Here is a 17,224-nt window from a genome sequence, read left to right on the forward strand (position 1 = left end):
TCTCCCAGTACTTATCAGCTGCTGTATGTCCTGCAAGAAGTGGTGTATTCTTTCCAGTCAGAACCAGGACGCTGTGCTGCCACTTCTGTAGAGAACCTTTCCTATAGAAAATCGTTCCTGCTTTCCTGCAGAGAACACTGTCAAACTGCAAATAAAACACAACTTCCTGCAAGACATACAGCAGCTAATAAGTACGTGGAAAACTTGAGATTTTTAAATAGAAGTTACAAATCTATATAACTCTGACAAGTTGATTTTAAAGGGGTTATCCAGCGCTACAAAAACATGGCCACTTTCCCGCCTACTGTTGTCTCCAGTTCAGGTGCAGTTTGCAATTAAGCTCCATTTACTTCAATGGAACGGAGTTTCAAAACCCCACCCAAACTGGAGACAACAGTAGGGAGAAAGTGGCCATGTTTTTGTAGCGCTGGATAACCCCTTTAAAGAATTTTTTTACAGGGCATAGAAGTGCTCCACATTGTTGATGTATGCATAACTGTGTTTTTGGTACTTTCTTCCATCTCCCCATTGCTCCAGTCAGCTGATCACTGTGCAGTGTGTCCGTAGTTCTCTGGCAGCCTAGTGTACTCTCTTCCACTCCTAGCTGTGTACATCCCAACCCAGCTTAGGGTCCATTTACACAGAAAGATTACACTGGTCAACAGCCAAAAAGGTTCCGACATGAAAACAGTTGAACTTAACTAATTTTGGGGTGCTGAGATCGAAAATGATGTTCAAATTTTGAAATTGGCTCTAATTGTCAAGATATAGACGTACTTCTCATACTTCTCCCAGCCTGTGATACAATACTAGGAAAAGTTTGCATCGTCAGTATTGCATCATCAACTGGTATATTGTATCTTCTTAGAATGACCAATAGTTATGGTATAAGGCTAGGTTCACACTGCGTTTTTGCTATCCGTGTTTTTCATTCATTTTTTTTGCATTTGTGTGCATCCATTTTGATCTGCTTTTCCATTGACTTCCATTATAAAAAAAAAAACACGGATGCGTTTGTTTGTTTTTTTAACAGACACAAAAGTAGTGTCAACACGGGGTAAATGGAACCCATCAATGCTTGCAGATTACTGTTAGACAGTTATCAGAGACAATCCCATGTATGAATACAAAAGACATGTGTAAATGCACCGAGAAGCCATTGAATAAGGACCTACATTCCAGAGTTTAATAAACATAATTATTTGTAAAAATTCTTGGATATGCCTGTAAATTGTAGTTGATTTCAGATAGAACTAAGTTTCCTATGAATATATTTCAAAAATTTATGAACAGTAAACTTGCTTCCTTATGATTGCAGAAGTAATAAATATGTTGGCTATTATACTGTATTCTATACAATTCACAAAACAGTAACATGAGAACTCTTCAATATCATAGAAACTAGAGCCAATTAACATTTTTCCTTGTGATATTTCAATTCAATTTAAAATCATTAAGAAATGGATCATTTTATTTCTGAACCAAACAACTTTTGAAAATTTGTTGTCCAGTGTTATCTGACAGATTATCTGCCAAAGATTTGAAGACAAAGCCAGGAACAGACTATAAACAGAGATCAGGTCATAAAGGAAAGCATGAGATTTCTCCTCTTTTCAAATCCATTCCTGGCTTTGGCTTCAAATCTTTGGCAGATAATATGTCAGATACTCTTTCTGTGTAATCGAACCCTTAGATTTGCAATACCATTTTAAATCATATTAGTTAAAACAAATGTCCAAAATAGGCTTAATTTATGTACACTTTAAGGCTATGTTCACACTATGTAAAAGTACGGCCGTTGTTGCCGATGGGTGGAACGCAGCCTATTCTTGTTTGGGATCCTGGCCAGAGCTTACACACATCGTATACGCTCCGGTCGGGATCCCATGCGGCGCCGCAAAGAACTGACATGTCCGTTTTCTGCGGCCGCAATTCAGTGAATTGCAGCTGCAGAAAGACCTGTCAGTTCACACAATGAAGCGAGCAGCTCCAGCCGTTTGCTTCATTGTGTGCTATGGGAAGTTGTGATGCGCCCTCATCAGAACAGTGCGGCCGGAAAGATCATCCAGCCGGGATGATCTTTGCAGAGACAGGCCGTTCCGTGACTCTTAAGTAGTGAGAACATAGCCTAAACCAGTTTACAAGCAAAAATAAATAATTGTGAGTAATCAAAAAACAAAATAGATTTTAGTCTTAGACAATAAAAAAAATAAGCAGCATCAGTTTTATATGCATGCATACTAATGTCTAAGTACTGAATTCAAACAAGTCTACTAGAGGAGATTTGTTTCAAGATTACCTCAACAACATAACCCAGGTCCTTAACGTAATCCCGTTCCGTATCGACTAGTTCCTGTAACACATAACTGAGAGAAGAAAGAACTGAGAATATGCAGGAAGTCTCAAAAGCATAATTATATGTTAAAATAATTTCATAGCATACACAACCTTGACCGTCCAGGCCAATGGGTTATCCCCTTGAGGACTGGGACGATTTTGGCCTCAGATGATTAAACCTAAAGTGTTTCAGTTTATGTGGCAATAACTTTAGGGTGCTTTTACTTATTCAAGGGATAGTGCACTTTGTGTTCTGTGATGGTGAAAAACACCAAAATTTACAGAAACGTTTGGAAGTATCTAACCTGCTGATATATCCCTATAGCATACGGGGTGATGATGATGAAGGTGAAGTTTCTTACCTTCTATACTAATTAAGCGTTTTTTGTGCACTGGGGGCAGAACTACTAGCACAGAAATGTTGCAGAGGATCAAGGTAAGAAACATATACATATATATCCCCGAAAATAAGACATTATGCGAAAATAAGGCATAGTGGAGGACTTACAGGATAGCTTAAAATTGTAAAAATAAATCTGACCCTGAAGCCCCCAGAAATTATAGAACTTAATAGATCTGCTGCAAACATTCTGGTGCCGGACACCACAAGTCAACTTAACCCCTTAACTATAGTATAGTTATGTCCTGAGGTCGTTAAGGGATTTCAGAGGGGGGCCGCACGGCGACCCCGCTCTGAACCACCGTAATCCCAGGTGCTTTATGCAGCCTGGGACCGTGGCTATAAGCGGGCACGGTCCGATCGCCGTGCCTGCTAATTAGCTTATTAAATGCAACTGGCAAAGTAAAATGGGGACTTTTCACTTCCCTGGTGTCAAACTTGCGCATTTTTGGTTGCATCATATCCAGAAAAATTGTAATAAAAAGCGATCAAAAAGTCGCATATGCGCAATCAAGATACCAATAGAAAGTACAGATCATGGCACACAAAATGTCACCTCACACAGCCCCATAGACCAATTTTTAAGATTTTAAGCAACATATATAAAAAAAAAAAAAAAAAAAAAAAAAAAAAAAAAGGTTTTTAATTTTTTAAAAGCCATCAAATAAAAAAAATTCTACAAGTTACATATCGTTGCAATCGTAACGACTTGAGGAACATATATAACAAGACAGTTTTACCCCAGGGCGAACAGCGTAAAAACAACCCCCCCCCCCCCCCCAAATAAAAAATGTGTTGGGGTTTTTTTCAATTTCACCACACATTAAATTTTTTTATGGGTTGTAGAGTAAATTATGCAACAATTTAGCCTGTCATTAATAGCACAAAAAATAAGGGCTCATGTGGGTTTCCAGTTGAAAAAATGCAAGTGCTATGGCCTTTTAAGCGCAAGGAGGAAAAAGCAAAAACGCAAAAATGCTAATTGGTTGGGTCTTTAAGCGGTTAAAGAGGTCCAGTGGAGACCATTCCTGAATGAGTCGGAGCTGTCCTAGAAATACAAGGGAGACCCAAACAATATTAGGCAGGTAATTTTAATGTTATGGTTGATCAGTGTATATTTAATAGGAAGAAAATCTGTTCATGCAGTTGGGTGGGTATACTGGCCAAATTACAAGTTAATTGTATGCTCAGCACATTATTACACACTAAGTCTGGGTTCACACAGCGTTTTTGAAATCTATTTAACATATACGTTTTTTTTTTAAACGGATGCAAAAAAGAGGATTTTTTTGTACTCACCGTAAAATCCCTTTCTTGTGGCTTCATTGGGGGACACAGCACCAGTATAGGCTACTGCCACTAGGAGGCGACACTAGACAGAAGAAGAAGTGACTCCGCCTGGCAGGCTATACCCCTCCTACAGGCACCAGGCTAACTCAGTTTAGTCACAAGCAGTAGAAAATAGTAACAAAAAACAGGCAAAAAAACAGACTGGTCCCGGGAACGAAAACCCCAAGAACAGAACAAGCCCCGGGAGCACAACCTCAAACAGGGTGGGAGCTGTGTCCCCCAATGAAGCCACAAGAAAGGGATTTTACGGTGAGTACAAAAAAATCCTCTTTTCTTGTGCCTGTCATTGGGGGACACAGCACCAGTGGGACGTACAAAAGCAGTCCCAGAGGGTGGGGAAAGAAGATTACAATCCCCATGCGGCCCGCCTAACGCACAGCGGCCTGTAGAACCTTGCGGCCCAGACTGGCGTCAGAGGAAGCCAGGATATGGACCTGATAAAACTTTGAAAAAGTGTGGACTGAAGACCAGGTGGCGGCCTTGCAGACCTGGGACACTGAAGCCTGATGGCGGACCGCCCAAGAGGCCCCCACAGCCCGAGTAGAATGAGCGGTGACCCGAAAGGGAGGAGCCCTGCCACGAACGCGGTAGGCCTCTGTGATGGCTGCCTTGATCCAACGCCCAATGGTGGTCTTGGAAGCCGCCAGTCCTTTGCGCGGACCCGACGGGACCACAAACAAGGAATCCGAGCGGCGAAAGGAAGCAGTGACGGACAAGTAGATCCGTATGGCCCGGACAAGGTCCAAACAATGCAGGGACCGTTCCCTAGGATGGGAGGGCGCAGGGCAAAAAGAGGGGAGAATGATGTCCTCATTAAGGTGGAATGCAGACACGACCTTCGGCAGGAAGGAAGGAAGAGGACGAAGCACCACCTTGTCCTCGTGAAGGACCAGATAAGGGGAGCGACAAGAGAGCGCTGCCAGTTCAGACACCCTACGGATGGAGGTAATCGCCACCAGGAAGGCGACTTTCCAAGAAAGGAAACAAAGAGACACCTCATAAAGAGGCTCAAAGGGAGGACCTTGTAGAACCTCGAGGACTAAATTAAGATCCCAGGGCTCTAAAGGCTGTCGAAAAGGAGGGGCCAAATGGACCACCCCCTGAAGAAAGGTCTTCACCTGAGGGCGGAAAGCCAGAGCCCGCTGAAAAAGAACAGACAGGGCGGAAATCTGCGAACGCAAGGTGGAATGACTGAGGCCTTTATCCAGCCCGGATTGTAAAAAGGAAAGAATCTTGGGCGTGGAACACACCAAGGGGTGAAAATTATTCTGTTCGCACCAAGAAAAGAAGGCCTTCCACACGCGATGGTAGATCCGAGCTGACTGAGGCTTACGGGCCTTAAGCATGGTTTGGATGACTGGTTCCGAGAACCCACGAAACCTCAATACCGCGGCTTCAACAGCCACGCCGTTAAACTCAGCTGAGGTAAATTGGGGTGGAATATTGGCCCTTGTGAAAGGAGGTCGGCCCGCAGGGGAAGTCGCCAGGGGGCGTCGGCCAGGAGGTGCACTACGTCGGCGTACCAGGATCGGCGCGGCCAGTCTGGAGCGACAAGAATGGCGGAAACGCCGAGTGCCTTGAAGCGCTTCAGGACTCGTGGGAGAATGGGCAGAGGAGGAAAGGCGTAAACCAGGGAGAACTGCTCCCATGTGGTCACCAAGGCGTCGACCGCGAACGCGCAAGGATCCCGGGCTCGAGTCACATAGATGGGGAGTTTGTGGTTCAGCCTGGAGGCGAAGAGATCTACGTCTGGGAATCCCCACCGCCGGCAGATTTGAAGAAACACCTCGGGATGTAGAGCCCATTCGCCCTGATCCAGTCTTTCGCGGCTGAGGTAGTCCGCCGCCCAGTTGTCCACCCCGGGAATGTGGACTGCCGAGAGGGCTGGAACAAAACGCTCCGCCCAATGGAGAATGCGAGCGGCCTCGGTCATGACAGAGCGGCTCCTGGTGCCGCCTTGACGGTTCAGATAAGCAACGGCGGTGACGTTGTCGGTCTGAACACGGACCGGGTAACCCCTCAGGAGATCGGTCCACTGAGACAGGGCGAGAAAGATGGCCCGGAGCTCCAGGATATTGATGTGAAGCCGAGCCTCCATCGGCGACCAAGAGCCCTGAACTGTGTGGCTCCCGAAGACAGCCCCCCACCCGGACAGGCTGGCATCCGTAGAGACGACCAGCCAATTGAGGGGGAGGAACGAGCGGCCGAGGAGGACCACCGGAGACGTCAACCACCAAAGAAGCTCCCTGCGAACAGCAGGGGACAGGAGGATCTTCTTGTGGAGAGACAGAGGGGACCTGTCCCATTGAGACAGAATCGCCCGCTGCAGAGGGCGCGAATGAAACTGAGCGAAGGGGATCGCCTCGAAGGAGGAGACCATCTTGCCCAGGACTCGCATGCAAAGGCGAATCGAACAGGGGGCGCCCGAGCGGAGCAGAGAGACTGCCGAGCGCAGGGAGGCAACTTTGTTGGGAGGAAGGAGAACACGGGCCGTCTCGGTGTTGAATAGCATCCCGAGAAACTCCATAGAGCGGGAGGGAAGTAGGGAAGATTTTCGGTAATTGATCACCCAACCGAAATTGGTCAAGAGATCGAGTGTGATCTGGAGGCTGGACAAAGTGTCCTGTTTGGAGCGGCCCTTTACCAAGAGGTCGTCCAGGTATGGCAGGACAGCCACCCCCTTTGACCGAAGCAGAGCCATCAAAGGTGCAAGGATCTTTGTAAAGACCCGAGGCGCCGTGGCGAGCCCGAAGGGCAGGGCAACGAACTGGAAATGTCCAGAACCGACGGCGAAACGTAGGAAACGTTGATGACTGGCTGCGATGGGAACATGCAGATAGGCGTCGCGGATGTCTATAGATGCAAGAAATTCGTCCTGCTCTAGAGACGCGACCACCGACCGCAAGGATTCCATGGGGAACCGCCGAAGGCGAACGAACCTGTTCAGCCGTTTCAAATCCAGGATAGGACGGACCGAGCCGTCCTTTTTGGGGACTGTGAACAGATTGGAATAGAATCCCTGGAAATGCTCGGAGGGAGGAACTGGGACCACAACTCCTTGAGCTAGGAGATTCTGAACCGCCCGAAAAAGCTCGGAAAGCCGCGCCGAAGAGCGTGGGAGATTTGACGGAAAAAAGCGAGGAGGCGGCATGGACGCGAACTCGATTTTGTATCCTGAAGACACCACCTCCCGTACCCACACATCGGGCACATGGGCGAGCCAAATCTCCTTGAAGGAAAGCAGACGACCCCCTACTTGAGGGAGAGACCCGACAGGGAAAGGACCATCAGGAAGAAGACTTGGGGGCAGGACCTTTAGAAGGGCGAGAACGGGGCTGCCAGGAGGGGCGGGGTTTGAAAGAGGGCTTCCTAGAAGGAGCTGGAGGCGCATCCTTAGCCGGGCGACGACGCGCCGGAGGCTCAAAGGAGCGGAAACGGCTGGAACGCCTGTGAGGCTGAGGGCGCCGGGACCGGTTTTGAGGGAGCAAGGAACTCTTCCCCCCTGTAGCGTCCGAGATTATTTTATCAAGCCGCTCCCCGAAAAGTCTGTTCCCTGCAAAGGGAAGAGAGGTCAGAGCCTTCTTGGAGGCGGCATCAGCTGACCAGCATTTTAACCAAACAGATCGTCGGATGGCTACAGAGTTAGCCAGGGACCGCGCAGACAAACGAGCAGCTTCCTGAGAAGCGTCGCACAAGTATTTGGACGCATGCAGAATCTGCGAGGCCAGAGGCAGGAGATCCTCGCGCGGGGTGTCCAGGGAGAGGTCATGGACTAACTGCCTGGCCCAAGAGGAACAAGCCTTGCTGACCCAGGATGCAGCAAAGGTAGGACGTAGGGCCGAACCGGCCGCAATAAAGACAGACTTCGAAAAAGCGTTGATTTTCTTGTCGACTGGGTCAGTGAGTGAAGCACCATCTGCCAGAGGCAGAGTAGTTGACTTGGAAAGTCGAGAAACCGGAGGGTCCACAGAGGGGGGCACTGTCCATGTAGTGACCAAGTCAGGGGAGAAGGGAAACAAGGCCTCGGCACGCTTAGAGGATGGAATCCGCCGGTCAGGGTGATTCCACTCCTTTGCTAGATCTTCAAAATCCTTATGGTTGGGGAAAACCAAAGGCTGTCGCTTATGGCGACTGAAAGAGACTTCACTCCTGGAAGTAGAAGGGGACTCTTCTGCAATATGTAAGGTGTCCCGCACTGCACGGATCAAGGCCTGCACTGCAGAGGCCAGCTGATCCTCCCTGTCGGACTCTGAGGCAGAGTCAGAGGGGTCCCCCGAGGTGGCGGAGAGGGGTCGCTGGGAAGGGGAACCGCCTGTAGTGGATCTGTCCGGAGAAGGGTCAGAGGAACACCTAGAAGGTGACCGTGAGACAGAGAGTCTAGATCTCCTAGAAGGTGACCGTGAGACAGAGAGTCTAGATCTCTTATGAGACCGTCCTCTGGAAGGCGAGTCAGGAGATACCCTGGAGGGTCCCGCCGCTGGAGGCGCTTGGGAAGGCAACCGCTCAATGGCATGGATCATGACCTGGGACAGCTTAGAGAGGTCACCGATCGCCTGGGACAGGGATCTAGCCCACTCAGGGGAGGCTGCATCTGAACCTGCAGGGGAGGTCTCCTGGGAGGTGGCACTAGGGTTAAGGCATAGCAGACAGAGGGGGCCAGGCTGACCGCAGGGGAACTTTTTATTGCAGCGAGCACACGCAAAGTGTGTCGCCACAGCCGCAGGAGCGAGCTGCCTAGGGGGGTCGTCCCGGGGACCAGACATGGTAGCTAGGGCTGGTAGCCTGGAGAGGAGGGGAATATCACCCACTGGGTGAGCCTACCCGACCCTGGAGCTGCTGCCGCACTGGATGCTGGAGCTGCACTGGATGCTGGAGCACGCTGGATGCTGTGGATTCTGAGCTGCTGCTGCTGCTGTGCACAGGGAGCTGAGGCTGCTGTACTGGCAGGCAGAGAGAACAGCAGGTGGCCACAAGCTGCTGCGCTGCAGAGACGAGAGGAGGAAGGGAGGGGGCACAGGAAGGAGCAGGTGGGGGCTACAGGAGTAGCCAATAAGAGCGGCGGGAAGGGCCGAAAACGGGCGGGCGCTCCGCCCCCGTGACGTCACTCGTGTGCGCAGATGCGGCCTAGCTCCGGCAGAAGCCGGGGGCTAAATTTATGGGCAGGCCGGCGGCAGCAAGACGGCGGCGCGGAGCGCTGAAGAACGCGGCCGCCGGCAGAAAGGAAGGGAGAAGAGCCCGGTAAACCACCCGGTCGCCCCTATGGAGCTGCTGCATGCGGGCAGGAGCTCCAGAGACTCCCTCCACCCCCTCTCCCTGAAGAAAGAGGCCCGCACAGACCATCTTGCCCAGGGCCTCTGAGAGGGAGGCAGGGAGGGAGAGAGACAGGAGGGGAAGAGGCAGGGAAGGGGAGTAATTAGGTGCCCTGGTAGGATGACCCCCCCCCAGATTCCAAAGAGGGCTAAGGACAGGAATACTCACTTGTCCGGCGTCTTCAGGTGCGCGCAGGGTCACCCCTTCGGTCACCTCGCACCTTTGTGGGGGACCGGTATCCTGCCGCAGGGAGCGGGCGTTGGGGGACGGGTGACCGGCGCAGGGAAAAGAAACTTTCCATGCACCCTCAGGGGGAACTGCGTCTGATGTGGCAGCCCACGCCGACGGTCCCCTTGATAACCTAAAAGAAAAGAAAAAGAAATAAAAAATGGAGGTGCATGCACCTGTGTCTACCTCCTACGGACACTAGACTAAAACTGAGTTAGCCTGGTGCCTGTAGGAGGGGTATAGCCTGCCAGGCGGAGTCACTTCTTCTTCTGTCTAGTGTCGCCTCCTAGTGGCAGTAGCCTATACCCACTGGTGCTGTGTCCCCCAATGACAGGCACAAGAAATGGATGCAATTGTGTGTAATCCGTTTGGATCCATTTTTCCACTGACTTCCATTATAAAAAATTAAAAAAACATGTTGATCAGATTGCAAAAACGAAGCGTTAACCCAGCCTAAGTAATTTAGAATAAAACAATAATATTTTCCTTACTGTCGTCTCTTTAAGGAGCTGGACTTCTTTTCCTCCATCTCTTCTATCGGGGATGCTGAAGACAATAGTGATGTATCTGATGGATTAAAAGAGGGGCTGCTGCTGTCACCTTGGTCTACTTGAAGAAAACTTGGACGGTCTTCTAAGGCCTGTAAGGTCCCAATATTACGTCAAATACACTCTAACATTTTAGGTACAGGATATAAAGTACAGCGCTACAGATTTCAATTTTAAAAGAGATCGACAAGGCTTAGAAAAACACGGCTGCTTTCTTCCAGAAACAGCACGTCTTCTGTTCACAGTTTGGAAATGTTTTTGCAGCTCAGTTCCATTGAAGTAAATGGAGCTGAAGTGCAAAGCAAAACACAACTTAGGACAGGTGTGGTGCAGTTTTTGCAAGAAAGTAGCTAGGCTTTTTCAAATTCTGGATAACCTCTGGAATCTATTATTTGAATACTGACAGTATGTCCTGCTCCTTTTAATATGTTTGTGAACGCCATAGGAGAAGGTTTTGTTGGCAAGGTTTGTCTATGTGCTGATGATACAAAGGTGTACAATAGGGTTGACATTACTGGAGATTCAAGGCTTTCAAACGTAAAATAATTCACTTGGGGAGAAGGAGTCCTTTATCGAACTATCTTATTGGCTGCTCTATGTGAGCAAAGACTTTAGAAGAGAAGTCATTATTAACAGCCTTAGGGCCCTATGAATTGTCTGATTTACTGAGCCTATTACGCAGCTCAATTATCGCAGAGCTCCCCAGTGCTCTCTTGGTTCTCCACTCTCGCCACAGCCACCACTAAACCTTCTACACCAGTATTTAATGTTTCACCGGTGGCTGTAAGGAGTGTGGAGCAGCCAAGAGGACAGGAAGTGTGGAGGGGTAATGTATGAACTTTTATTATTTTCCATACACATTCATCAGCCATCATAAGACCATCACTACACGTAATTGCCATGCAAGGCCAACTACTGATGAATGTGTATAGAAAATAATAAAGTTCTTACACTACCTCTCCAAGCTCCCTGGTCTCTTTGCTTCTCCACGCTCCCTGCAGCTGCTGATGCAACTTCGGAGCCGGTCCTCTTTGTATTCTCTACTCATTTATTTTTAAGAGGTTAAATTAAATATCCCCAAGCTTCATTATCTGTCATGGTACTGTATCCCACCCATTCTGTTAACTATCTTGGTTACTCTCATCTGTACCAACTCCAGTTCAGCCACATCTTTCTTATATACACAATATTATATGTGTAGTCTGACTAACGATTTGTAAAGAGGCAAGACTATGTTCTCATCTTTTGCATCTAACCCTCTTTTTCTGCTTGCCATAATTGTAACAACCCTGGTAGTCGCAGTCTGGCAAGGACAACTAAAGTTAAGTTTACAGTCCACCAATACCCCAAGTCCACCAATAAGTCTTTTTTAGAAGTAGTTTTACCTAGTGTTTTATTTTGCACATAATTGTACTTCTACTGCCTAAGGGCAAAACCTTACATTTGTCCACATTAAACATCATTTGCAATTTTTCTGCCCAAGCCTCCAGCTTTTCCACATCCCTCTGTGATGACCATTTAGCGTCATCTTCAAATATTCAAATTCTACTCTGCAATCCCCCCACTTTTGAGTATATTCCATCAATAAGCACCATCTGTTTCACTCATTTACGTATACTTTCCCCTTGTTCCAAAATGCTCATTTTATAGACCAACCTTTTATGTGGCACAGAATCAAAAGTCCAGATACACAACATCCACAGCCTCACCCAAGTCCAAAAACCTACCTTCTCATAGAAGCTGAGTAAATTAGTCCATGACTTTACACCTTTACACAGAGAGATTAATCTGACAGATTTTTTTTAAGCCAAAGCCAGGAACAGACTATAAACTGGGAACAGGTCATAAAGAAAATACTGAGATTTTGCCTTATTTCAAATCCCTCCCTGGCTTTGGCTTCAAAAATCTGTAAAATTAATCTCTCTGTATAAAGGCACCTTTAGGGTCACAATAGCCTGAAACATGTTTGAGTCAGTGCTCATGTGTTTGGTGTGTAATAATCCTTAACAAGCCTGGTTTTCCTTCATGTGCTGGAAATTCCTTGTATCTTTTACTCGCTATGCTGCATCAAACTGATAGAAAAGCATCTCTAGCCACTCCTCTAAGTATCCTTATTAGCTCAAAATAATACCAATACAACAACAGATCAAAGCCCAAAAATGAGCCCTCCCAGAGCTTTGAAAACGAAAAAAAAAAAAAAAAAAAAAAAAATTACATTACATTTAGGCTATTGTATATTCAAATGGCACAGAGGCTGATCTGTCACATGATGGACCACCATTCTGACATCTCATTTATTACACAGTAAATGCTACTTACCATTTTGCTTTTAACCAGTTCTTCTATAGCACTAACAAGTTCAGCGGCACTTGGAGTTTCAGAACTAGTTGGGCGTGTCAGCAATCTAGATGTCTGGAGACAAAGAAAAGACTAGTTTAAAACACTTAAAAGACAGTGCATGACCACGGGGTTGCCCCCATTTGCGGTTAGATCAGGGATAGGGAACCTTGGCTCTCCAGCTGTTGCGAAACTACAACTGCTATCATGCTTGCCCATGCATGATGGTAGTTGTAGTTTAGCAACTGCTGGAGAGCCAAGGTTAGATCCTTTAAAAACTCCTTTGTATTGCTTATCTGGATCAGTCATGTTGTTCGCCACAACTCAAAATACAGTGTAAGAGTGGATGGGGAGCTGCCACCATCCTCCGGAGCACCCTCCTGGGGCCACTAAGTAGAATAACAGGATGGAAGTAGACAGATGGATTGCATCCAAAGGCGCTTGTACCCTTCAGGATCCAACAAAAGCTAAGTCCAACAGAAAATTAACAGCAACTCTTTTATTGGTAAAATGGACATTTTTACTGTTCACTTGGTGTGCCCATAAAGGAGCACCTTCGCACACTATAACAATTTTATTCCATCATTAATGCAGCTAGTTGAGGGCCTAATTTCAGCAAGAAGAGTCACCATATTCATTGGTGACATTTTTAGGTACACATAATATGTTGTTCACTTTTTATTTCATAGTTTGATAGGAGATATGAATAAAATAAAAAGGCATTAAATTTTATTCAGCACTTTGTTTCGATTATGGAGATACACAAATTGTGTACTTTTTAATGTTTTATTAGTAAAAAAAAATAACATCATTACATCACTATACTTTTAGACTCAATTTTGTCTTACTGACCAAGCTGTGTAAGGGCTAATTTTTTGCAGGATAAGGTGGTGTTTTTAGTGGACCATTTTGATCACCTTTTATGTTATCTTACGGGAAAAGAGAAACAAAAATTAATAATTTTGGAAAGTTCTTTTTTAAGGCATTCACTGTGCAGGTTAAATCATGTGATAATTTTATTGCCAGCATCATTACATACACAGCGATACCAAATATGTCTACTTTTCTAAAATGTGGAACATGGGGGATTGTGTGTTGATTTATTTTGATTTTTTTTTTACTTTATTTTTTACTTTTACTTACCTTTTTTTAGTTTTAATGTCTCACTAAGGGACTTGACTATTTGACCTTCTGATCATAGGAATAATATACTGCAGTACTGATCAGTACCCAGTATCATGTATCATTATGATTACGGGTTAATTTGGACACACCAGCATGTCCATATGCAGGAAGGGACCGAAACATAACTGTCACAGCAAAAATCTAAAGTTTTGACTTTTCAGGGTCTGAGATCAGGAGAAGGGGGCAGTGAGACGTGTGCGCTTTACTTCTCCGCTGTAAAATCACCATATTTCTGCAGTGCATATGCTAATAATAGAGCAAAATGTACTACTGAATGTTTATCCCAGTTTATTCTCCTAATTGTTTATGGTTTCCACACTTTTGCATTTTAGAACACCAAATTATGAAAAGCGATTAAAAATTCCCATCTACATCAATAAAAATAAACTAAAAAAAACCTATACATTATGGCACAAAATGCCCTGTGGGTGGGGAAAAAAAAACAAAAACAAGGCTTATGGCTCTAAGGGCCAAGGGTGGGAGAATTTCAAGCGGAGCCCGCATGGCGGACGCTGCCTCAAGTTCCACCCATCCCATTGTTTTAATGGGATTTCTCGTGTGCCTCCGCTCTCCGCCCAAAGACTTGACATGTGAATTCTGTGGACGGAAAGCGGAGACGCAAGAGAAATCCCATTGAACAATGGACAGGCGGAACTTCAAGTGGCGTCCGTGATGTGGGCTTGAAATTCCGACACTTTTTCTCAGAACGGGGGGCCTCAGAAGCCGAGGAGGAGAGCAATGCTTCAGTGTGACTTTGACATACATGGAATCAATCGCCTTTGGTCACGAAGGGGTGCAAACATTAGGTTACTTGAACAGCCTTCACAAAGTGCCTATGAGCTGTACTTTCTCAATATACTTGTACACATCCTATACGATTCTCCTCTACAATATGTCTGCTGCCTCTCCAATGTCCGTGTGAGCTGGTGTGTAATTCGCCCACGTTATTCTCTGACACAGAGTAGAAATTCCTTCAAAGGGCTTTATTTTTAGCTATTTCCATCACCTAAACTTGTGTTAGGTGATAGGGAATGTAAATAAAAGCAATATTGTAAAATTGCTTTCTTTGAAGTTTTACCCTTTTCTCCCTCCATACTGTTGTCAGCTTGTTGCCTACGTTTCCGAACACCATTCTCAGCTCTGAGAGTGGTGGCCCAGCTGTTGTGCACTCAGGTGGTCAGAAGCTGTAAGAATAGTTTAACTTCCTCTCTCCCATTGAGCCTACACACATCTCCAGGGCTTGGATGGTCTCTGGAGACATGTGTAACCTCAGTTAACGACACATCGCTGCTGAGCTGATTTAGAGTTGCAGAGTTGAATTGTCGGCAGATGGGACAACTCCTTTAATGTAACAGCTAAATAGTATGAAGTTATTTTATGTGGACTATTCTGAAATTTGCTCAAGATGAAATCAGGAAACTAACAAAAAAAACAAAAAAAAATTTGATTTTATATATATATATATATATATATATAAATAAAATCAGTAGATTACTGTCCAAAGCCTTTAAGAATGTTTTGGTTAAAAAAACGTTTTATTTCTGTACTTGCAAGTAAAATAGTTTGCAATACCTTATCATCCTGGGAATCACACTGAAGAAGACTATGCTGTTGAATAGCCATAGGAGGTGGTAGGGGAACTGCATCAGGACCCTCCTCACTTTCTTCTTCTCCACAGCTCTGCATGCCAGAGGAAGAGGATTTTGACAAGGTGCCACTGCTAAGCCCTTCATTTCGTACTCTCTATATAAAAGTAAGAATAAAATTAATACTAAAATAAAATTAAGTAAAAAGTCAATTTTAGCAAGCTATAAAAACGCACATTGAATAAAGGTAGAGATCAGCAAACTTGTCAAAAGTTTGGTTAGGCAGGTTTGCAGAACTTTAATGTAAAGTTTGGGTTTGTGCTTAACCAATTTTTAAGAGACGCTTATTATAATTACATGTCTGCACTCCCTCAGGGTCTTTCTTCTCCGCTCTGGTCCAGTCCTCTTCTATGGTGAAGGCTGACTGGGATGGGACAGCACTGCAGGCTATCACTCTTCTCTAGAGTGACAGCTTGCTCAGCCAATAACAGATCGTGGTGCTGTCCCATCCCAGTCAGCCTGTGATTAACTGAGTGGGCTGTTATTTTTGTTTCAGGAGTGACAGCTAACTAATCTGAACTAATCTGTGTTCTGGAGGCTCGGCTTGATCACCTCTAAATGAGTTTTTCAGACACATTATGCTTTTTTTTTTTTTACACACACACACACACACACACACACACACACACACACACACACACACACACACACACACACACAGAGTGGTTTTTCACAAGGCAGTATATTTTGTTGCTTGTTTTGTTATAGGACTCTTTACAAATCACAATAAAGACTATGATGCATAACACAACCATAGTAAGCTACTTCTACTGTAAACATACATATGAAGTAGCCGGAAAAGTTACATCTGGGGTTTACATCACAGTTACCATTAAGAGCCTCTGTGGGTGTTCCATCATTTTTTACAAAAAAAGGTCAAAAACAATTATAAATGAATGCAGTGCAGAAAAGGATTTGGAAAATTGCAGGCTAGCTGAAATCACATCCAGAAATAAGAAATAAAATGTTCCTTGTGTAAACACTATAGAACAATAGGTGGTAAGCTTTACAAAAGTTAAAGCTGGCTGCAGCCAGGTCCTGTTCCAAGGATGGTGTAGTTGTCCTGGACAAAGCAATGTCAAAAACCTTGTACAGACTGTTCATTGCCCTCTGCAAAAAATTAACGGGACTGCAATAGCACTAACTCACGCTACAAAAGAGACTGCAGTGGTGATGTCAATAAGCGACCCCCTTAGCAAAACAGTCAACAAAGCAAGAACTAAGACTAAATACTTCTTTATGAAAAAATGAAAACACGCTTTAAAGGAATTGCTGCCTTCTTCATCATGTATTCATTTGTAGAGGACAATAAACAGTCTGACCGGAGAATCCAGGAAGACAAAACTTGACACAAAAAAAAAAAAAAAAACACAAAATCTGGCCTGGATAAGACAGTTGACTCAAAGAGCTGGTCTTTCAGAAAGGTTTTACTGTATACTACTTATTTTAGCAAATTAAAAATAAAGAAATAAAACGATCGGTTAAAAGCCACTCACTTCTTCAATGGTCTCATCTTGAGGTGTTGCTGCACTGTCATCAGAGTCCTTTTGGTAATTGGAGTCTGTGTTTTTGCGCACCTCTCTGCTTTTCTTATGTTTATGAGCCATCTTTTTCACATGTCCATCAGCTTTTCCACTGCTGAGTCTTCTCACAGGGCTTGTTAGCCATTTCCTTAGCGTGTTACCTGGTCGCTTGGGACCCGGCGAACTTTGTGTATTAACCATATGTGGCTGTAATGAATTCAACGACGCTGGGGGACTAGCATCATTAACCGAAATGGAGTCTAAAAAGTAAAAAAAAACAATTATAGAAATGTTAAAAAAGAAAATAAAAAAGAAAAGCCTTTTGCAATAAAACTCCATACATGGTAACATCAAAATAGT

General features: G+C 45.3%; 1 protein-coding gene across 3 annotated transcripts in view; it reads right to left on the reverse strand.

The window, feature by feature from the left end:
* The window catches only part of TRIO (trio Rho guanine nucleotide exchange factor), a 217,794-nt gene that overhangs the window by 40,463 nt on the left and 160,107 nt on the right, over window positions 1-17,224 (reverse strand). For all 3 annotated transcript variants that reach the window (XM_069958561.1, XM_069958563.1, XM_069958562.1), the window contains exons 36-40: window positions 16,838-17,124; window positions 15,268-15,438; window positions 12,493-12,585; window positions 10,117-10,265; window positions 2,300-2,366 (exon numbers count right to left, since the gene is read on the reverse strand). In XM_069958561.1, coding sequence (XP_069814662.1) covers window positions 2,300-2,366; window positions 10,117-10,265; window positions 12,493-12,585; window positions 15,268-15,438; window positions 16,838-17,124 — 767 coding nt within the window. The remainder of the gene's footprint in view (window positions 1-2,299; window positions 2,367-10,116; window positions 10,266-12,492; window positions 12,586-15,267; window positions 15,439-16,837; window positions 17,125-17,224) is intronic.

Source organism: Dendropsophus ebraccatus, chromosome 2 (assembly GCF_027789765.1).
Source record: "Dendropsophus ebraccatus isolate aDenEbr1 chromosome 2, aDenEbr1.pat, whole genome shotgun sequence".
In the NCBI taxonomy this organism is placed as follows: Eukaryota; Metazoa; Chordata; class Amphibia; order Anura; family Hylidae; genus Dendropsophus; species Dendropsophus ebraccatus.